The sequence below is a fragment of the Thermobia domestica genome, chromosome 5 (assembly GCF_964235325.1).
Source record: "Thermobia domestica chromosome 5, izTheDome1.hap1.1, whole genome shotgun sequence".
NCBI lineage: Eukaryota > Metazoa > Arthropoda > Insecta > Zygentoma > Lepismatidae > Thermobia > Thermobia domestica.
Window position 1 is genome coordinate 153,632,397 of NC_137458.1, and position 23,706 is coordinate 153,656,102.

The window sequence follows — 23,706 nt, forward strand, 5'->3', positions numbered from 1 at the left end:
TTGAATGCAGTAGCTCTTCTGTGTTTAACGATTATTTTTTTAAGAGAAGGATTTTTTAACACTGATAATTACACTGAGAAAAATAAGCGAACCCTAGTGAAGGTTAATGGACAATTTGGCTGCTAGAACCAGTTAATAATTTGCAACAACCCTTCTGAGACAAAAAAAAAAAAAAAAAAAAAAAAACCCGATGTCACAGTTAATCAATCGAAAAAAGTTACTGGAAAATGCGTATATACAATTCAGTGTTTGGTTGTTATTAACCTATCAAGAGGTTGGAAGAAGGTAACCAGTTCAAGAAAGTTAATTTAATTTACAACACTTTGTTGTTATCAACCGATTTTCACACAAGGTAAATTTAACCCTCTAGAACTTGTTTACTAATAACACTGCATTACTAGAAGCACAAACAGCAATATCGCGATTTGCAATTTTAAGAACGAAAAGTTTTAACAATTGTGAATACATCTGGAGGAATAGGAAAACAGTTATTAAAATATGTATTCTACATGAATTAATAGAGTAATGTGAAGGGAAGTTTATTTACATAAGTTTATGCATTTTCTGACATTTAAATGAAAATAACTTTGAGAAACCTCTTTTTAGTACAAATAATCACACTAGATGGTAGTACTACTAACCGTACAACTGCTGTCAAATAATTCGTACACTAGTAACAATTATTTCGTGATATTTACAGGAAACTTAATACGTTGTACGTAGTTTTACAGTACAAATACCAAAAACCTTTTTGCAGCTTTGTCTATAGGAAAGAGTAACACCCAAGCAAATTCTCACTGTTAGTTTCTGGATACTTCTGATATGGGCGGCTTACAAAGGTATTACATAAGTACAACTTACAACGATATGTTGTATAGGGTTGTACTAGGGTTGTACTGTTGTACTATTATTTACCTGTACCAGTATTAGAAAGGCGATCAGAGGTGCGACAACGGAGCATATTTTGTAAAGAAGAAGAAAAAATTGTATTGTAAAGATTAGTAGTGCTCCTTAGTTACTGAAATTAAAAATATAAATAAGAGAGGTTGTTAAGTAAAAGATTAGTAAGTTCTCTGAAGAATTGATATCCAAGAAGTTAATGGTTTGTAATAGGAATATTAAACGAAGGTATAAATAAAATAATATTTACGTTCTAATGTTCTGTTATAGATATTGGGGCTCAAGCATTTATTTATTAAGAACCAGTAGCAGTTACATAATTAAATGGTGCCTTCATACCGGGAGTTTGTGTATCGTTCTGAAGTAGAGTAACAACGAGCACAATTGAGCCCAATATTTATGTCACTATACTAAGAAGTGGTAAACGAATAAACCGAGGTATGTCGGAAACTGAAGAAATCCAAGACCGACCTATGCAAAGTGGTAGTCATGCTCCTGATACCGTGACAGATCTTTTAAAGCAGATATCATGCCAAATGAACCAACTTCAACAAAAAATGGTTACTCAACAACAGTTTGAGGAATCTCAGAAAGTAACCCATCAGCAATTGCAGGAATTTCAGAATGTAACCCGTCAGCAATTGGAGGAATTCCAACAAAAAATGGTTACTCAACAGCAGTTTGAGGTATCTCAGAATGTAACCCATCAGCAATTGGAAGAATTCCAACAAAAAATAGTTACTCAACAGCAGTTTGAGGAATTTCAGAATGTAACCCATCAACAATTGGAGGACTCCTTAAAGCAATTGCAACATAAAAGTGAGGAACAACTGCAAGATAAAATGGATCAATTACAATGTAAAATAGAAGGTCAATTGGAGGAACAGATTTCCACGAGAGTTAAGCAGTACGACCAAAGAATAGAACGAGTATCCCAAAATTACACTGAGATGCAGGATGTGGTTAAAGCTATGGAATCGGTAATTAACGAACACGCCTTCCACATCCGAGAAATTCGAGAGGATATGAATTGTTTGCAAGAGTGGTACCATTCTACTAAGGCAGAGCACGATGGTGGACATAGACATCAGTCCCGCAATGGGCATAGAAATCAGGCTGCATATAATGGATTAGAACCAGTAATCTCTCATGACGGTGGGTATAGAAATCAGTCTCCTTTTAAGGAACCAGAACCAGTAACATCTCATCGAGTTATGGAGGATAGTGAGTCTTCGGGATATAGTGAAGGAAGTACTGATGTTGGAAGAAGAAAGAAATATTCATCCTGTAGGAAGTCAAAATGTTACGGTAAATATTCAAAATCACATAATAATGACAAACCTTTGCGATTTAGCGAGGTAAAATCATTGACCAAATTTAGCGGTGGACCTGATGATATTCCTGCACGGGTATTTATCGAGAAGTTCGAGGACGAATGCGACTTGATAGGAATCAAAGAATCAAAATTCTTGAAGATACTTCCACACGTCCTACAACCTCCATGCTTAACGTGGTTCAAAGCCATTCGAGAAAACCTACAAGCTTATTCAGATTTTAAAGCTGCCCTTCTGTCTAATTATGAAAACGACTTTATGCTTGCTAATAGGGATGCTTTATTACGTACCAAAGTTTTCGATCCACGAAGCCACAAAAATGTTACGGAATTTGTAGTATCGACATACAACGAATTAAAAGCTCTAAATCCTAAACATCCCGAATCGCGCATAATTGCTTCGATTCGCATCCTATTGCCGTTCAGATTGCAACAAATGTTAATGTCTGCACAGTGTGTCAATTTCAGTCATATGGTCATGTTAGTGCAGAACTTCGAGAGTCAATATTTGATGCAGAAAAACAATAAAAATCCCAGCAGAGGTCAGGGTAATGTTAGCCGCAATCCTATTAATTATGCTCATATTCGCAATATAAGTGTACAGAATGGAAATAGCTCCAACACACAAGGAAATGGCAATCGTCGTTTTAATGAACGAGCGTGTAATCTAAATAGTACCGGTAATTCAACTCAACCTAATGGAAGAAATAATAATAATAGGAATTTCAGAAATAATCACCGAAATTATAATCGAAGTAACAACAATTATCGTGATTATGCACAAAATCGATTCATAGGTGGTAGCAATTATAATAACAGAAATCCAAATCCTGTGTATACATACAATCGATCCGATTTTACTCAAGAATGCGGAATACAATGTTCCTTAATTGCGCCCTTTGAACGAATAACTTGAACCATTAAAAAGGCGTCCGACAGATGTGTTTTAGATCGACTTCGCTTATGTCTATGGTTAATGTGTTCTTTATTCAGTTTATTATTTTGGCAACCTACCGAAAATACTAGAAAGATATGAATGGACTTAGTTAAAAATGTAGTTCCTCCTGAGATCATAAGTAAAATTAATATAAATAATGTATAATAGAGGGAACTCAATCTCAAAAAGAGATAAACGTCGTATTTCATAATTATATAACTTATTTATTGTATTTTTCTTCATGTTATTTTATCTTCAACTATTTTTCTAGTGTAACAATTATTTTCTTCAATGTTAAAGTATGCTATATTGTTTTATTGTGTTCACAACACTATAATTACTCATTAAGCCCTTTATGCGTTCTATATGTATATTCACGTAGAATGTTTATTCCGTGTTTACATCTGGATCAATTCTATTAGAGAACATATTTATATTTAATACAGTGCAATTATATTTAACTTCATGAATTAAACTATGCACATTATGGTAGAAATATCCTAGTGAATCTAAAAATAATTGTGGACCGTATTATTATAGTTATTTTCTGTTGATGCACCTTGTTATTTATATTATAATGTAAGGCCAAAGAATATGCTTAATTATGTGATTAATTTATGATACTGATGTAAAATGTAATTCTATGTATATACAAGGGCTGATCAAAATGTGTATTCTTGTACGGTCCAGGATTCTTTTCATTTATTGTTAATAAATAAACGAAATTCATGTTCGTGGCGCCAGATACAACGATATGTTGTATAGGGTTGTACTAGGGTTGTACTGTTGTACTATTATTTACCTGTACCAGTATTAGAAAGGCGATCAGAGGTGCGACAACGGAGCATATTTTGTAAAGAAGAAGAAAAAATTGTATTGTAAAGATTAGTAGTGCTCATTGTAAAGATTAGTAGTGCTCCTTAGTTACTGAAATTAAAAATATAAATAAGAGAGGTTGTTAAGTAAAAGATTAGTAAGTTCTCTGAAGAATTGATATCCAAGAAGTTAATGGTTTGTAATAGGAATATTAAACGAAGGTATAAATAAAATAATATTTACGTTCTAATGTTCTGTTATAGATATTGGGGCTCAAGTAATATTTATTAAGAACCAGTAGCAGTTACAAACTGAACAATAAACTTAGGCAGTTGTTATCTATTTTAATATAACACTTTTGATCAGAGATGCAATTGAAAAAATAATACAAATTATTGTAACTACTTAAAAATACGTTATGTTAATCAAAATACGCGGTTAGAAAGTTCATGGAACCTCTTCATTAACCGAGTACTCAGTTCTTCTCACATCCTAGCTAGGTTACCAATTACAGGCTATGATTGGTAATGGTAACTGCGTGATCTGTTAGCGTACCCCTGTGAATTATTACACTGTAACCTAGCAATATTAGCCTGTAACACAGGTTGCGATCACCTTCTCTCGTTAACCTTTTTCGCTTGGTTGCCGGGACACACGACTTTGTTGTTCATATATTGACAAACTAACTTGGTTACTGTCCACCTTTTTCTTGTTTACTATTAACCTAACCTTTCTTTTTTTTTGAGTGTAACCTATATTTTTTTCTCTAGAGTATTTAAACAAGATAGTTTGTTATATATATTAAATATTATTTCTTCTTATTATTATTTTCAGATCGAGGAGTACTTCCGACATTTACATCCTGGTAAGGTTCCTCTGCTGGGTTCATCGGGGGAGAAATATCGTGATAAGCAGCTGATGCTTCAGCTACCAAAACAAGACTTAGCCCTTGCCTATTGCAAACACGTCGAATCGCAGCACCATGCTTCCTACGAAGATTTCATTAATGCCCGCAACGAGATTGCCCTCGACATTGCCTACGTCAAGGACAATGCCACTTATACAGCGGTAAGTATTTCTATTATCATACGTTAGGAACTAGGCATATATCAGGATGTGTGTACGGGTTCTGCCACTCCCCGATTTAGGATCTCGAGCAATCGTTCGCACAGAAGTAATTAGCAGGCCTCGGAAATTTGGTGATCCACCAAATCAGAATCTTGTAGGAGGGTTTCTGAAACAATGTTTTCAAGTCAGTACACCTTTTGGGACTCCAAACTTGAAATCTATGACCACCAAATTCCACCAAAAAGAACCTTCTCCACCCAATCACGAAATTGTTTCAAAATTGTGAGTTTTCATTTGTTGTCCGTACATATTGTTCCGATGTGGGTCTCAATCTTTCCCCTAGTATTAACGTTAATTCATTGCGTTCTTACATTATCTACAACGATGCACATAATTTTGTTTAAATATATAACAACATAGTGCATCTTTCATTTTAAGCACATGTATATGATCCGTGATGAAAATACAGATATAACTAAGCCTCTGAATAACGAACACCGATGGGATATGGGTATTTTCCCGTAAATGAGAAACGTTCGTCACAGAGAGGTTATACACACATTTAAAAAGTATTAATCACAACTCATGTGATAACTGTACGCAGTATACAGTAAATATGAGCACATTTGTTCTAAATGTAAATATATGTATATAAGCTAATATCAAAATATTGTGTTCAGTGTCCCAATTATTGAGAGAATTTTCTGAAGAGAGGAAAGGGAGAAGAAGTTCTCGTTGAAATTTTATCATACAATTAGTTACGTTTGTTGTTTTACTTTTGAAGATTCAATTCCCAAGGAAAACAGGAGTGAATTTGACAAGATAGGATAGAGGCTCCATATAAAACTCTCGCCCATCCGATTAGTTTTCCGATTGTACTCCTTGAAAGTTTTCTAAAATTTCCGCCAGAATTGTGGATAGGAGGGAGAAGAATGCAGTTCAGGTTGCAGCTGTTGTGTGTGGTGGTTCACTAGTAGATCATTGACTTAAGACAAAGACATTTTGTGGGAGAAAAGCTTTTTCGTCTACCGTACTGTATCATAGATTTATTTTCAAATTACAAAAAGTATTTTCTGTGCTAATACACTTTTAAGTAATTCTTTTTATGAAGAGATTACTGAAACGTTGTAAGAAAAAGAAGACTGTCCTTGGTCCTTATTCCGTACTAGGCTTCGCAAATATTGCAGAACATGACGCAATGCAAAACATGCAAAAATCAGTTGTAACTTTTATGCCTATTTTTGCAAAACTAAAACGCAGAGTTTGAGTTACGTTGAGGCAAACCGTTATGCAATAAGGCTCCATGTCCGCAAAAGGTTCTGACCCGAAATAATACAGATATTTTTGACGGCAGAAAAAAATTTCCGTGTGATAAGGGTGCCTACGGATATTGAGGGACGGCCGTTGAGGGACTTCCATTATATTTGTAATGTTTTATCGACTTCCTGAATATTGTGTGTAATTTCGTTTTAAATTAAGATCAGCTAACATTGTTTTTGCAGAGAGAGAAAAGGATGCAAATGTGTTTTGTTGTATGTTAAGAACTTTATGCTAAGGTAGGTGTAAAGTCTCGATTATCGCCAACAAATAGCAGTACATTTTCCCTGTCTTTCCGCACTATTTTGTATGGAGTGAAAATATTCAAAATATTTCAATCAAATTCAAGAGATCTCTATTCAGTATTTACCCTCCAAAATTGAATTATTAATCAGGTAATAATTCGTGCAATCTTTGTTTTATTTTATTGGGATCATACAAGTATAAGATTATAATGTTCGAACGTTCGTCAGTTGCTTAACACAACTCTTGAACGATAGCGAATTTATGAATTGTGTATTTTGCAGTTGATAACTAAGCACAGTTACCACGGTCGAGTTCGTTTATGGATTCAATTCGTTAAAATATTCACGGGTAACAGTAAATTTAATAGTGCTATCCATACCTCATATTCCATACATAGAATGCTGACCGCTTCAACTACCATCATAGATGATACGTACTTCGTTTATAAATAAGTAGTTTCTCATGACCTTCTTTACTGTCGTAAGCACAGTTTATTCATTGTTGAGAACATTTACTTTCACTCTGTAGAAACATGCTTTCAATAATAATAACTCTCTTCACAAATAAAAATAACAAAATATCCAAAATCTGCAGTTTATTCATTGTTGAGAACATTTATTTTCATTCTTTCGAAACATGCTTTCAATAATAAAATTGTTCACAAACAAAATATCAAAAATCTGCACAAATTATTCCCTGATTAATAATTCAATTTGTTTCTGGACAAAGATTAAATATTAATCTCTAATTTTATTGAATTATTTCGAAGATTTTCACTCCATACAAAATACATTGGAAAGATAGGTAAAACGTGCTGCCATCTATTGGTTAATAGCGCCTATTAAACTGAAAGTAATTTAAATAGTACACCGTCCGTGATTTTATGTTAAATCTGCTAATATGTATATTTTCAAAAGTTACTTCTACATATAGTTTATTTATTTTTTTAATTGTAGGAGTGTCCGCAGTGCCATAGAATGATATCCCCCGGAGAAGTGGGAGTAGTGGCCCCTAAATTCGGGGATCGTGTAATGTGGCATCCAGCGTGCTTCATTTGTTCCACATGTGAAGAACTTTTAGTTGATTTGACCTACTGCGTACATGATGACCAACTATACTGTGAAAGGCACTACGCCGAGCAGTTGAAGCCTCGCTGCGCCGCCTGCGATGAGGTGAGTACATGTTCCATTGGTTTATTGCTGATAATTATTTTTATATAGTGTACAGTATTTCTTTCTGTTCAAATTTGCCATTCCTTGGTTAACGGATCATTTAACAGCAGTTAAAGTGTACCAAATGTATTGTAATTTCTACAGATATCTCTGAATGAAGTGGGTAGACAAATGTCTTAGGAATGTCCTTTTTTTAAATACCATGGATATTGGAACAAAAGATATCCCATGATATATATATATATATATATATATATATATATATATATATATATATATATATATATATATATATATATATATATATACTGTTGTTCCTGAAAATTGCAACACGAAGGAATACACATGTGGATGTGGAGTGGAAGCTCCCACCCCAAGGTTTTGGAGCAGTCTCCCAAATTTACCATTGTTACCTCCAAAATTTACTGTTGTGTCCCCCCAAAATTCATCATACTCTCCCCAAATTAAGCCATCTTCCCCCAACTATCCTTTCTCACTCTAGATTTACCACTCTCAGTTTGATTGTATCATCTTTAATAATAATATTATAGTCTTTCCAAATTACCTCATGGGCGCAATCTGTACCCTAAAACCCACTTCTGGGCACCTCTGTCACAGATTCGTTATATAATGACTATTCAGAATTGATAATAATTCCTAAATTGTACTACACATCTAGCCTTAATAAATTCATATGCAGCGATCAGGGCTTCTATACATAATGACATCGAAACAAGCAGATGTTGGATATGTTCTTACGCAGTTGTGTGTAGCTGTCACACTGTTTGTGTGCGAGTCCACAAGACATCGGCACTTCTCCGCTGGAGGACTGTGATCAATAAGGTAAAAGATATTCCATATATGTTCTATTGGCTATATATCAAGCGACCATGCAGGTCTGGCAAACAGCGGTATCCATCGCTCTTCGAAGAAGGCTTGTACTTTTCAGGGTAAATGTGGTCGAACATTGCCATGCTGAAATACGGCGTTAGAAGTGGCCTCGACATGTTGAACCTCCCAGATGTAATGGTGAGATTGCTCTCAATGCAGAGCAACCGAGACCGGGTGATATACTGTTTTTCAGTTTTTCGCTTATAAGAAATCCAACACCACCAGTCGTGCCATATTCTGATTCTTTGTAATAGGAAAAGTGAACGTACTTCGTGTCAGCTAGTTCCTATTCCTCCTTCTATCTCCTTTCCTTCTTATTTCGCTTAATCCGATGATGTCCCAGTTGATCTTTTTCAGCTGTCTAGTTTACGACGACAGAAATTTTGCATTATACATAGTAATTGTCAGTTTTAAATAGCAACGTAGTGTGCAACATTAAGTATTCTTAGCACTCTTGTCTGCATGCAATTCTCAACGTTGCCTTGCCCAGTCAAATTCGATTTTCTTGACTTATCTGTCATGATTGGTGAAAGAAGTTTCTAGCTATTTGAAAAATATCATAATGCTGGCCAAGCTTGTTGGTGATGGCACTTCCTGTTCGCCCTCCTATCATTAGTTAAACCTGTGTGTTTCACCATGTAGGACTAATGGAAAATTCCAGTCTGCACAACTGGGAGGTAGGTAAAGATATTTGGTGGCAGATTCCGCCGGTTTTACATGTCTTCAACTGATTCTTAGCATCTTCTTCTTGTCAGATATCAGACATCCTTTTCAAGCTCTCATAACACGCCATTCAGAAGGAGTGCAAGAAATTAAGAAGGTTTAGTAACAGAAAATAATCACCTAAATAATATCATAGGGACTTCAAGTCCAGAATAGGACCAAAAAGAAAAAAAAAAGATAAACGTAAAACCAAAAATAAATTTGATATGGCGAACGAGACAAACGTACAAATTTTTCAATAGATCTTGCAGAAGCTAAAAAAGGTTTACGTTATGAATTCGCTCGAGGAAATGTTCCATAAACATGGATATGGCGAGACCGAAGTCGAAGGACAACTAAAAAGTGACCACATCATTTCAAACAGAACTTACATGATTGCAGACTAAAATATTCTGAACAGGTTCAACAGAGGAATTAACAAATATGAAAGTTTGAAGAGCAACAAAATCGGTTTGAAAGTGGATATGGAAAAGATGAAAGTAAACGTTTCTATAAAGCAACTTTGCAAGCAAATTAAGGTAGTTTAGAGTTGGGGTGAGTTTTAGTGAGATTTTCTTAGAAACGTCTGAGGCGATTTTCTTAATATTTTATTAATAACTCCTTAATGTTGCTATTGCAGTCTTCCGCTTAACCCAATGATTAGCGCCAGTGCCTTCAGTAGTGTAGTCTCGGGTCAGGTTCCCCGTGCGAACTTAGATATTTTCTGGTTTTGATCTAGCGTCGTGTGTCAATTGGAGAGATACGTTAATTAAGAGAAAACGGTCCAATAAACCAGAAATAATTGTAATTCGGCACGAAGGGGCAGATCGCAGACCAATGATAAAGCAGGACAGCGCCAGTTCTTTTGATCACCGAAGACGCTGGAGTAAGAGCTAGTAGAAGTGTCCGTTTCTCTCATTGCAAGAATGTTCGATAAACATGATATGAGATTTGAACACTGTTGAGATTGCCATTTTTTTCCTCTTTAGAAGCGAACTTTTCGGAAACACTGAAATAGCGTTCACTCGTCTCTAATAATATTTTTATACTAAATTTCACATCTACAACTTGAGCAAATCTTAAAATTCTGCATTATACGACTAGAAAATCGGAATATTATACAAATTGGCCTCTTATCCTTTTAGAAGTGTATTCTTCTAAAACAGAAAATCTTTTTCACATATTTTAAATGAAGTACTTAAATGTTGAATTTTACAGGTCCAATCTAAGCGAGTTCTTACATTGTGCCTTTTCTGAATATACAATTGGAAATTTGAATATTATAAAAGTGTTCCCTGTACCCCTTTAGAAACAGAATTTTCATAAACACAAAAACATGTATTCCTTTCCTGTTAATTAAGTATGTATACCGAATTTCAGACCTGCAACCTAAATTAATCCCTGAAAGAATACTTTCTAAATGAAGAAACAGAAATTTGAATGTTGTAGACATTGTTCCCTTTTAGGAAACCAATTTTAGAAACCCGTGAAACCGTTCGCACTTGTTTTTAGTTAATATTTTATTTTTTAAATTTCATGTTTCTAACTTAAACGAAGGCTCACATTTGGTATTTTTTTGAATAAAGAATCAAAAATTTAAATATTATAGAAATTGCCTCTTTTCTTTTAGGAGTAGAATTTTCGAAAACTCAAAACATGAGTGCAGTTTTTAACAGGACTTTCTACGTCGAGTTCCATTCCCTAACTTCTGAAACTCGTAAGAGAATCTAGAGCAGCGTTTCTTAACCCGGGGTCACACCCTTAGGCGGATGCGAAGATAAGCGGAAGGGATAAATATAATTAGAATCTAATATTTATAAATATTATTTTGAATTTTGTTCTGATAGGCATGTTTTTTTTTTGTTTTTTTTGTACATTCTGTTAAGATCAACAAAAAATAGGCCATACTAAACATTTTTAACAGGTGCAGATTTGTTTAAAAATAAATTTCAATGAAAGAGGTACGATATGAAACTAATGAGAGAACTGCATATTGAAACACCAGAAAAATACAAATGCAACAAAACTTACATATTGAAATACAATTAAAATTCAAAGCTAATGATATACCTGAGAATGGTGTGATTTCGCTAGTGCGGCAATGTCCGGTTAAATCTTCGTGATGCACATTATCAAATCATTTTCAACTGATGGGGGATTTCTTGTCGTTGTTTTAGTGCTTACCATCGAAGTAGGGATGCACGCGAGACGAGACGAGACGAGAAATGGAAAAGTCTCGTCTCGTCTCGCAGCCTCAAATGTTGGTCTCGTCTTGCGTCTCGTCTCGTCTCGCAAATGTGAAGTCTCGTCTCGCATAAAATTTTAAGTCTCGTCTCGCGTCTCGCGCGAGACTTTCTCGCATGGTCTCGCAGTCTCGCATATATTCTGGGTCAAAATTTTGCAATGTGTTATTCTATGGGTGTTAATGAATGATGATGTGATATTCTATCCGAAGGCAGGTATTTGACCTAAAAGTCCATTAGCAAGGTGAATCCATGGTGATTTGCCATTGCTTTCCATGGGATGAATGTTCTAACATCCTAAGGAGACGGAACCTAGAGTTCATGGTATCCGAACTTGTATCCCCTCCGCACCAAATTAAAAGAAAAGTTGTGCTGGAATTTGATTGCTGGACCATTAATTTTCGTCAAATTAATAGCATAATTTACTGCAAAACCAGCATAAATTGTTGCTGGATCCAACATTGTTTTCCAGCTTAGAGGTCTCCAGCAATATTTTCCAGTATGCCATGCGGGCACATTTTTGCCCCGAAAAACAAGTCGCCAATGTAATTAGGATATAAAAAATATAACGTTTCCTTATATGTTTATCTGAACTCATTGAACCAAACCCGGATCCTCTTACTATATCTATATGTAAATTTCTTCGTCTTTATTTAGCCGGATTTCAGTCTTGTCTTTGCCTGCTTCTAGTCCGAGGAATGCTCTAACGTCACAATATCCAAAACGACACGGATTGTTCCCTTGGAATAGTTTTGAACTTTCTTTTCAGAAAGTTTAAACTCTCTAGCATTAAATTTGTGGAAGCAGCAGAGAAAATATAAAAATACGTTACTTGTGTAGGAGAACAGTGCTGCCATCTATTGCCGCCTATCTCCCTTTACACCAGCCACCAAGGAATAACATTACTTGTGTCAACGGACTTGTGGATAACATATACTAAAATACTAACCTAAATAACTGATATACAACATAATTATCCAGATCCTGGCTTTTTGGGCTATTTTTTAGACTTTCAGTCAAGCAGCTACTGCATCGTCACTATTTATCCTAGGATCATGGTTCATACCTCATTCTCTTCAGAATGGAGCTGGCTTTCAAATGGTATCACTTGCTTGCCTATACCATATACCAGGAGAGGGAAAAGTGATGTCAAAGGGAAAATTTTGAGGGATTTTTTTTTCAAATTTTGGGCCCCTCTGGAGCAGCCCTGTGTGAACGTAGAGATCTCAAAAAAATCTGATAAATAGTACTTGGTAGACTAAATGTGTGTACCATATTTCAAGTTTCTATCTTGAATAGTAAGGGCGGGAGAAATTTTATCAAGAATCCCCACAATGCCCCAAATTACCGCAAAACACCATGATCTCAGGGAAAAAAATTCCTGAGACATCCCTAATTACCCTAGGGTCATGTTTCGCCCATCATTCTCTTCAGAATAGAACTGCCTTTCAGACGGTATGACTCACGTGTCTCCATCATGTATGTAAGGCGTGAAAATCCCGAAGAAAGGGATTTTTTGGTCTAAATATCCTTTTTTTCAACTTTTGCCCCTCTGGACCCTCCTGTTTTAACACAGAAATCGAAAAAAATCTGGTAAATACTACTCGGTGTACTGAATGTTTGTGCAGAATTTCAATCTTCTCCGTGCAAAAATAAGCCCGCAAAAAATATACCGACCATGTCCCATTTTTCCCTATACAGAAGTATATTTTGATAAAAATTCCTTGAGACATCCCTAATTACCCTAGGATAATAATTCGACCGTCATTCTCTTCAGAATGGAACTGCCTTTCAGACGGTATGACTCACGTGTCTCCATCATGTATGTGAGGAGAGAAAATCCCGAAAAACGGGATTTTGGGGTCTAAATATCCCTTTTTTTCAACTATTTTCCCCTCTGGATCCCCTCTGTTTTAACGCAGAGATCTGAAAAACATCTTATAAATACTACTAGGTGGGCTGAATGTTTATGCACAATTTCAATCTTCTAGGTGCAAAAGTAAGCCCGCCAAAAAAAAAATATATACCGACCATGTCCCATTTTCCCCTAAAAATTCTCTGAGACATCCCTAATTACCCTAGGATAATAATCCGACCGTCATTCTCTTCAGAATGGAACTGCCTTTCAGACGGTATGACTCACGTGTCTCCATCATGTATGTGAGGCGGGAAAATCCCGAAAAACGGGATTTTTGGGGTAATAATATCCCTTTTTTCAACCCTTTGCCCCTCTGGATTCCCCCTGTTTTAACGCAGAAATCGGAAAAAAATCTGGTAAATACAACTCGGTGGACTGAATGTTTGTGCAAAATTTCAATCTTCTACGTGAAAAAATAAGCCCGCCAAAAAATAATGAACATAGGCTTAATAAGGGAAAGTATATATTTTTAAAATTATGACGTCATCACCTCCTATTTCTGGAGGCAGGAAGGTGTGAAACCATACGTAAGGTCTTCTACAATGCCTCTGGACTTGAAAAACAAAACAAAAAAAAAAAAAAAAAAAACCGGACGAATAAGCTCAAATAGAAGAGTTATAACGCAATGTACCATGAAACACCCGTATGGTACAAATTATATCATAGGATCCCCAAAATGCTAATAACAATTATATCAATGGCTCGCAACCGGAGTGCCGCGGGGAATAGTGATAATTAATTTTCAACACTTTAGACACTGTCAAGTATGCTATGCACTTACCTTAGTTTCCTTCTTCTGAGGGAAATATATTGTTATATCCTCCTTCCTGTAGCTACTCTTCTGATCTTTGTCGCTATCGGGGTAGAGAATCGTGTACTCTTTCTTGTGAATATTTTGCAAGTGTTTCTTCAGCCCCGTTATATTACGAGAATGCATTTTCAATTCTACCTTCTTAGGCTTACATAATTTACAAATAGCCAACTCAGCATTCGTCGCAATTTCAAAGTAATCCTGGAACTTACTTTTACGCCCTGCTGTTTTGGGTGATTCAAGACTCGAACTTGCAGAAACAGTACCTGAATCCGTTTCACTTTCAACTGGGTCCCCATTTGGCTCTTCTAAAATATCGTCGCCACTATCAACATTTACACGTTTTGGTCGTTTCCTTGAAGGGTGATTTTCCATTATAAAGATGTTTTATACCACCAAAAGCGCTTGTAGATAACAAAAGAACTCCTCACAACACAATACGACCCAATTCTTTTGATTCATTCGCGCTTGTAGCAATGTTGCATTATCGCATTTTATCAACTTTCGCTTTCAACTTATATGGTGCTGCAGAAAATAAAATGACTGACATATATTGGGCCATTCCTACCATCTCCCACCAAACCTATAGGGCCATCCTACCAAACCAGTATTTGAATTAAACTTCAGAACTAGAAGGGGATGTTTTTGATAAATATATAGAAAGAAAATACTTATTCCATGTAAAAATATCATGTTGTTTCTGCGAGCCGGACCGGGGATAAACTTTAACGAGAGGGAATTTCCCCGCCATCCCCCAACATTAATCGTTAGCAGTAATGTGAAAAAGCGAGAAACAACAGAAATATCACATTTCGCAGCAATAGGGAGTCTTATTGGCTTTTCAGACCAAAAACAGTTGTTCATGTATTCGTGCGCGCCTGCGTGTATGTGTTTGTGTCGCAAAATAAAGTCCTAAATCGATGCTGTAATAAATTTCCAATTTACAAAGCTTTTCTTTTTTAATGATGTTTAGAAACTAAAGAAGGCTTTAATTCTGAAAATCAACCTTGAATAATAATAAATCTCATAAAATGTCTATTGCCCCAATCACTTTTTTGTTCCTGGAGACATTAACGCTCAACTTAGAAAACTCAATAAATGTAAAATCACTAAATATACAATTAAATGTAATTTATAAATGTTGCGAGACTGCGAGAAGTCTCGCGAGACTTCTCGTGCGAGACTTAACCGAGTCTCGTCTCGCGTCTCGTCTCGCATGGTTTAGTCTCGTCTCGCGTCTCGCATAAAATTTTCAGTCTCGTCTCGCATCTCGTCTCGCAAATGCGAGACGAGACGCGAGACGAGACAAGACTTCTCGCGTCTCGCGTGCATCCCTACATGGAAGAAAAAACACTTTCGCACAGGTTCCAGAAAACCAGTTGCAAGGACTTACCGGTTTTAATCGATTCACTTTTAGGGAAATCCACTAACCTATATATAAGAAATTGATTCTACTATTATAGAAATAGATGGATATCGCGAGATCTCCGCAATAGGTATATTAAAATCCCACACAAGCTTATTACATGAGGGTTGCTGACAAGAGGATGTGATAAAATGGGGGTCGTGATAGGAATTAGGTTCAGAACCATTGCTCTAGAACAGTGCTATTCAACCGGGGGTACGCGTTCCACTGGGGGTACGCGAAGGTGTTTCTCGGGGTATGTAAATTGAATGATCATAGTTGAAGAAAACTTTGAAATTTCCCATGTTAGTTTTTTTTTTTCAGATGTGCTGTTTAACCCCTTGTAAATAGTCTTTTCATTGGCACACTGATTGTCCTTTTGTTGAGTCTCTGCTTGTCCTCCTTTTTAATCAACAGAAGATGTGTATTAAGTTTAATAAGTTCATTTCGATTTTATTTCTTTTAAACAGCTTCAGGGATACACAATAGGGTGTCGAACTGTGTCTAGGGATACATGATTTAAAAAGGTTGAATAGCACTGCTCTAGAAGATTTTGAACTACTCTTTACGTCCCTCATTTTTGTCCCATTTATGGTAAAGGAATATTCTGTACAAAAATTGACGTTGTAACTGTTTCTTTCTTCCCCGTGTGTCTTTCTCGCAGGGAGTTAATAAAGAAGGATGTTTAGGACTGAGCAAGATGGAAGCAAATCATCAAAAATGTCGACCCCTCGTAAGCAAGAAAAGACAGAATAAAAGAATAAAAGTGTATAAGTGTATGGTTTGCTTCTCCCACAGCTTAGAGTACCTATCTTTGCCTATGCTTATGTGTATAACAACACAGCTGAGTGCTTGTTTATCTAAATGGTTCGATAGAGCCCTCCCTGCTCATCTAATGGTTAGCACATGTGCCTTTGGTGCAGGAGGTCCCGGGTTCGATTCCCCGTGGGAATAATGCATTATGGTGGTTCGGATTCCATCTTAAAACAATAGTTCTACGTCTCATATAGCTTCGGTTTTGAAAAGGAACGCTTCACTTCAAACAACAAACAATAATTCAATAGAGCATACTCATAAGTGACTTACCGGTATTTCTTTTATTAGCATGAGAAGCTAACGGCTAAAGAATATAGAGTTTGTACTGTTCTACTTCAATGCCATTTTCTTACGTGACACCGTCATTGTCTCTCTCTTTTTTTTTTTTTTCCCTCCCGAATAATTTTCAACCGTTATCATATCAACTTCTTACTGTGGGTAGTAGAATGCTTACTTCTGGGGCAGAATCATAGTTTGACCTGGGAGGAGAACTAAAATCAAAACTAAGGGCCCTATGCAGAGTCTTTTCAGCGTTTAGGAGTTTGACTAACGTGATGCTAACTTATATGTTTAGTAGATACACATTAATAAAGTTAACAACGATTTATTTCGGAAAAGGCCATCCCCAACTTTTCCGTAGGGTTGTCTTAACGTATTTGGAGAAATCAATATATATATGTAAGAGAAAATAGATCTCTTTTACCAAGATTTCTCTTAATATGTTTAAACAACCTGCGGGAAAGTCGAGGCTAGCTTTTTTTCTATATAAATCGTTGTTAATTTCACTAATGTGTTTCTGAATACGGAAGTTAGCATTATACGTTAGTCAAACTCCTAATACAACGCTGGAAACGACTCTGCATACGGACCTATAAGTCGTTTTTCATTTTTGTATAATTTCATTTCAAAAACATGAAGATGGGGATTTCCTTCTTGCGCTCTTCTCCAGATATGCAGCTAACAATAGCGTATAAACAACCGAAAAGGTGAAAGGCAAGGGCAACTGAAAAAGTTTCGTAGCGTTTACTGTGTAGGTGCATGATCACTTTAGAGCAGGTTGTTCGTGATTCAGATTTTGCTCGAAGTTCACGTATTGCTCGATAGATGGCAAGAGCGTACGACTGTTTGGCAGAGTTGTGACTTGAATCTAGATGAGTGCGCTAAATGTAAAGTTTGTTCTGGTAGTTTCTTTTAGGGCAATGATTAATAAGTATGCAGTAGTTTTAAATCTATTAATTAGTTTTATGTGGTTTATACATTTGTGATAATAATAAAAATAATTGCTTAGATACAGATAGTAAGTAGAAACGCAATATTATTAACGTTTAAGGGGTAAAAATAATCCAAAGATGAAACATGCCAATCGATAAAATTTATTGAGCTGAAAAAAATATAAATTAATGTTATTATTTTATTTAATTTATTGTAAGGCTGTGACATACAACTTACCTACATAAGTACCTATAATATATTATATCTACCCATATAAAATTGATAGAAGCCAGGCCAAGTAGCCTAAATTAATCCCTCATAAAATTACATTTGAAACTATAGTTTTACATTAGGCATTAATTTGTTTGCTTCGTCATAGATTTAAATTTTTTATAGTAGCAATAAAACATAATCAATCATTTTATATAGGTAGAAGAAATAATGTCCGTATTGTTATTGTAACAAATAAAATCGTTTTTTTTTTTAAAGAAAAAAGGTAGATAGAATATAATTACTTAAATGTTCAGACACCTATGCCCCCTCCAACCTACAATATGCCTCAGTACAAGCTGGACTCGTAGCTGCTCGAAGAGCGAAAGAAAAAAGGAATAAATATAGCAATCTACTCGATAACTATTGCTTTGTCGCAATAGCAATTGAGTCTAGCGGTTCTTGTGAAGAAGGAGGCCTCAAATTTATAAAAGAAATCGGCCACCGTCTATCAATTAAATCAGGAGATAATCGAGCAAAAAGTTTCCTGATTCAACGCATAAGCATAGCCATTCAACGTGGGAACGTGTCGGCTATAATGGGAACGTTACCCACTAGTAAAGAGCTAGAAGAAGTCTTTCTTCTGTAATTGCGAAGAAGGGAGGTTAGGAGTAAAAACAGACATCATTGGTGCATCAATTTATGTAGCAACTGAGCAAGGAGTATGGAGAGACAGCTCACAGTCAATAAATTTATATGAAAAAAAAAAACCCCGGCATGAATGCTGTACCGTACGTCAAGACAATGACATAACATGACAGGTTGGAGCCTTTGAAAGCAGAAGATTTAGTATTACCTGCCGAACGTCATGGGAACAAAGTACCGAAGAATAGATATTTACTGTTTCATTTGAAATTTTCATTATAACAGTTTTTTAATATATATACATGTATATATATTGAAGATATTATGTTTCTTTCCTCTATTGAACTTATTTGTACTGACATAAAACTAATTACTTAAATAGGTATTTAAGTGCGTAGGTTCGTAAAGTAATTGTTTTATTGTAAATTAAGTTAAATAAGTATTTTGTTTTATAATAAATTAAATTAAATAGGTACTTACTGAATTAGGATGGGTGAATTTGCCTACTTTTGTGCGTTTTTAATTTTTTTTCTGCTTTTTAGTGAATTTCCGTAAAAAAAAAGTTTTTATTGAGGATTTTGGTTTACCAAAACTGTCTGTGTGTTTGTCCGGGAAACACAAAAATCTCAATATATACTTGATGGACCACCATCGATTTTGCCCAGAATATAGAGGGTCAAATTTAGAAATCGAAGTTCGTTGATAGTGGTGATCCATCTAGTTGATCCCAAGATATAGGCAATAAAAAATAATTTCCCATGTATGCCTATAGGGCATAATTATAGATATCATCCTTGCTTGATAGACTACTCGCAGTACTTTTGAGATTAGCTGGTTAATATAATGCTCAGGATGCAAAATACTAATATATCCGTGGAGTACAACACTAAAACAAAACTAAACGACTTTCAATCAAACTTCTTCACGAAGTGTGACACTGTTACTTTTTTTTACTTCTACTTTTTTTGTTATCTCAGTAGTTTAGGTAGGAACTAACCTATCAACTCGGTCAACTACGAAATGTTTACAAATCATCCTACATATTGTGGTATTCTACGTGGACATATACATACTTATGGTACTGACATTGTCAGCCGTTGAGGAGTTTCATGGTTTACTTCTAAAGACTATCATCAGATACTGATGAAATTTGCGTAAGACCATTGCAGAAGTGTAATCTTTCAAATAAACAAATCGTTCTGCCCGGCGGTGGCTATTCGTGATGTACGGTTCTTTTCTAATCGCACCAAACACACAGCATAACCTTCCAGAGCTTTGCCACAGACTATGGATCTTCTCGCTTCAATTGTGATATTTTTTGCAGACTCTTGTTGTAGGTTATCCACTTTCCATCATTCGTGATCAACCGCTTCAGAAATAGCCTGAGTTCATTACGTTTCACCAGAGATTCACAGTTAGAAATTTGATCGGGTAATTTTTTTTTGAGTCAGATTTCCCCAACTTCAAATATCGAGCTGCTTTTCGTAGCCAGCTCTCTCTAAATGATTTAACCCTGTGCTTCCCAAAGTATGAATTTATGAAGAGAAAGAAAACAACACATTCTGAACGTTAATTGGCTAAACAGTTTTAGCACGAATGAAAATCCTGGAAATAATTTAAACTCCTGTCCCTAAATGCCTTGCAAAATTCATACTAAAAGATGGTTTCCTTCAAAATCCAGTAAACTGCACGGAGAAAAGAATTAAAACTGTGGTTTCACACTGAAACCACTGAGTCGGTGTTTACTGGTGGATGTCAGATCATTGACAATGTCATGAATGCTTACATGCTGATTTCGCTCGACTTTTGCCAGAATATAATTCTCTTTTGCTGTGATTGATCGCCTACTGCGAGGAGTATCTTGAACATCAAAGTTTCCAGAACGAAAATCCTATTTCGGATTCGGATGTTACTTTAGATAGCACATCTGGCCCATATACAGTACAGATCTGTCTTTACGATCTTTCGTAGCATTTGCACTTTTATCACAGTAAAATTGTAAAGTGTACCGTAGCTTCGCGGCAAGTTCACTTATCTTCACGGCGCAACACCTTATGCATAATTCTAAGCATTCCAACACGTTTCGCACATCTACTAGCTTCAACTTCCAGCTGTATTGTGACGTTAAGCCTGACATTCTGCGATTGATATACCCGGCTATTTGGGACACTAACGCCATCTCGTGCACAAAATGCTCGATACCTTTTAGACTGTGAGGAAAGTGAACCTCAGATAGAAATCCGCGTTATGACTCGAGACCCACTTGAAAGTAGTATAGTCCTTTCTCGATAGCTTCGGTTCTAAACAGGAACTTAAACTCGTAATAAGTCAGTCAGGATATTAAGTGTGAGAAAAGGCATGAGGGCATTGTAATTATATAAATTCAAATGAAAGATATAGTTTCAAAATTGAAATTCCGTGAGAGTTTAGTCATAGTAATCGTATTACAAGATGAATTCTATCCTCGCAATAAATAGGATCCCTTTTATGCCAAGTTGGCTGGGGTCCCACACCACATGTTTCTGTCACTATTATACTGTTTTCTTCTTTTTTTATTATTTGTGTGTTTATATATATATATATATATATATATAATAATGGGTTAAGCTTTTTTTTTTTCATTTTGTTGTGTAATTGTCATTAGCTTTGGAAGATCAAATATTTCTATGCGTTATAGTGAATCGGAATAACCTGCGAAATTTTGTAGGATTTCGTAATGCGCTGTTGCAATAAAGAACGAAACAGCACAATTTAAAGTAATCCACAGGGGTAATTGTAGTTTAATATTCATATACTCATCTATGTACAGGGTCGCATCACTGGTGTACAGGTTGAAGGGTGATGAAGAAGTTGGGACAATATTTTTGAGTTTGAGCTAGTTCCGGTTAGGAAGAAACCAGTTACATTTTAACCAGTGTTTTAAAAATATACTCATGAAAAACGTAAAACTATCATACTTATCAATATGTCAGTCGACAATTTTTGCCCCCTGACCGCAAAAAAGTAAAAACTCATTAACAACAAATAATAAAGAAACTAAGTCTGCCTGATGGATAACAATAAGAAATTATATATAAAGCACTGAGTTGATCACTATGGGACTGTATACCTACTTTTGGGCCACCCTGTACACACACACACACACACACACACACACACACATATATATATATATATATATATATATATATATATATATATATATATATTATGCGTAAATATTTGATTAAAAACAGATTTTGAATCCCTCCGGATTATGATAATTGATGTAACGAAAAATATCAAGAAAAGGAAAGGATCCAAAGAAATGTTCATCCTATGTTTGTCATACGCTTCGTAAACGGGAGATCCGGTGTTCGAATCCACAAAAGTAACATTTTGAGTATGTTTTTCCATGTTTTCTACTCGGTATAGTCAAGTGAATACTGGGATGGAACCCTTATATAAACGCACTTGTACACTAATTTGGGAGGTATTGTTTCTATCTCTTAGCGATGATATGTTTAGTGTAAAATAACATATTAGCTATGTCTGACGATTTGTTAGATGATAGAGAGACAATAGTGAATCTGTGTCTGATTAAGAAGATGTGACAGTATTTTTACTTATCAAAGTTTAGAATTAACTTGTCAAGGATTATTTTATTTATTTATGGATTTATTTCAATGGAAGTTAAGTAAAACAACTTTATTGGCATTAAACACATTTTTGTTTATTAAATTTAACTTGTTAGAAAATACAAAATGTTACAATTAACTATCGGCAAAAGATGAGCATTGAGTTGTTTTACACTATTACAGCGATTTATAAGTTGAGAAAATACTCAGGAAACGATTACATAAGTTTGGATTTTAACTAGAATTTACATACATTATATAATGTGGTACGAAACTTACATGATTTGATGTGATGCTTCTCTCACAAGTAATCTTTCAACGTAATATAATACGTAGATGACTGTTTCTATAAACACGAGTTCCTTCTAGCAACTAGGAACTAAATATTTACACCAATTATCGTATGAGACTGCGACACCTGAAGCTAAATCCTATAAACCTATTGTCAGTACATAATTCGTATTATTTTTTACTGGTGCGTACCCCGGTATCATATTGTTATTTTCATTAATATGAGTTACATCAGAACTTTATTTTTTTTCGGCTCTAAGATAGAGATATTAAAAATCAAGATTTTTTTTTTAAAAATGTGCTCATCAGTACCTATTTGAATATGTATTGTTTTTTAGTTTTAAAATATAAGTACTAAGTACATAACTCTTAGAAGTACTGTATATGTTTCATTGTTAGTATGATGTCACCACTAGGAAAAGAAAGCCTCAATTTATTTAATCTGATATACCTGGTATATATATATATATATATATATATATATATATATATATATATATATATAATATGTACAAAATTATAATTATAAATAAATAGTCTGTTGCAAAAGAATAAAGAAAACTATCAATCATTATTGGCACCGAAAGACATACTTGTGTATGTAGTGCCGTAAAAAATTAATTTTCTTCGATTTTCTCGAAAAGTGCGCATGAAAAATCAGTCAGGCATGCAGTTTCGTTCAACTCGATCTGATCTATCGATTGACATGTGTATCAACTTCGGGTATTATTTTACTTAAACAGAATAATAAAACTTTTCTTTTTAAAAGAAGTGTTAATCATAATTTTGGGCTATATAATTCATTAACAATACTACGTAATGTGATCTTCCAAATGTCATAATGAAGAGCTGGATATGAATATATTCTTAAATATCATCTTGCATATTGGTGGTGTGGTTCTCATATAACATGAATTTTCAGGTTTACAAATTAACTTTTTTTTTTTTTTTTTGTCGATTTTGTCGAAAACTGCACATGAGGTGTATTGTACACTCAAATTAAGTTTTCATGCTTGCGTTTCAGAGGTGAGTGTTCTATAGCCAGTTACGAGCTGTATTTGCTTCATGTAATCAGGGCGAATCCAGGGGGAACATGTCCCCCAGAAGAAGAAAATTTCTTATTTTGTATATAAATAAAACCCATTCCAGAGTTTGG

The 23,706-nt window shown here is 35.1% G+C and overlaps 1 protein-coding gene across 4 annotated transcripts in view; it reads left to right on the plus strand.

Moving 5' to 3' along the window:
* Lmpt (four and a half LIM domains protein limpet) overlaps positions 1-23,706 on the plus strand; it is a 934,906-nt gene that overhangs the window by 617,210 nt on the left and 293,990 nt on the right. For all 4 annotated transcript variants that reach the window (XM_081759226.1, XM_081759223.1, XM_081759224.1 and 1 more), the window contains 2 exons: positions 4,821-5,054; positions 7,574-7,789. In XM_081759226.1, the coding sequence (XP_081615352.1) occupies positions 4,821-5,054; positions 7,574-7,789 (450 nt within the window). The remainder of the gene's footprint in view (positions 1-4,820; positions 5,055-7,573; positions 7,790-23,706) is intronic.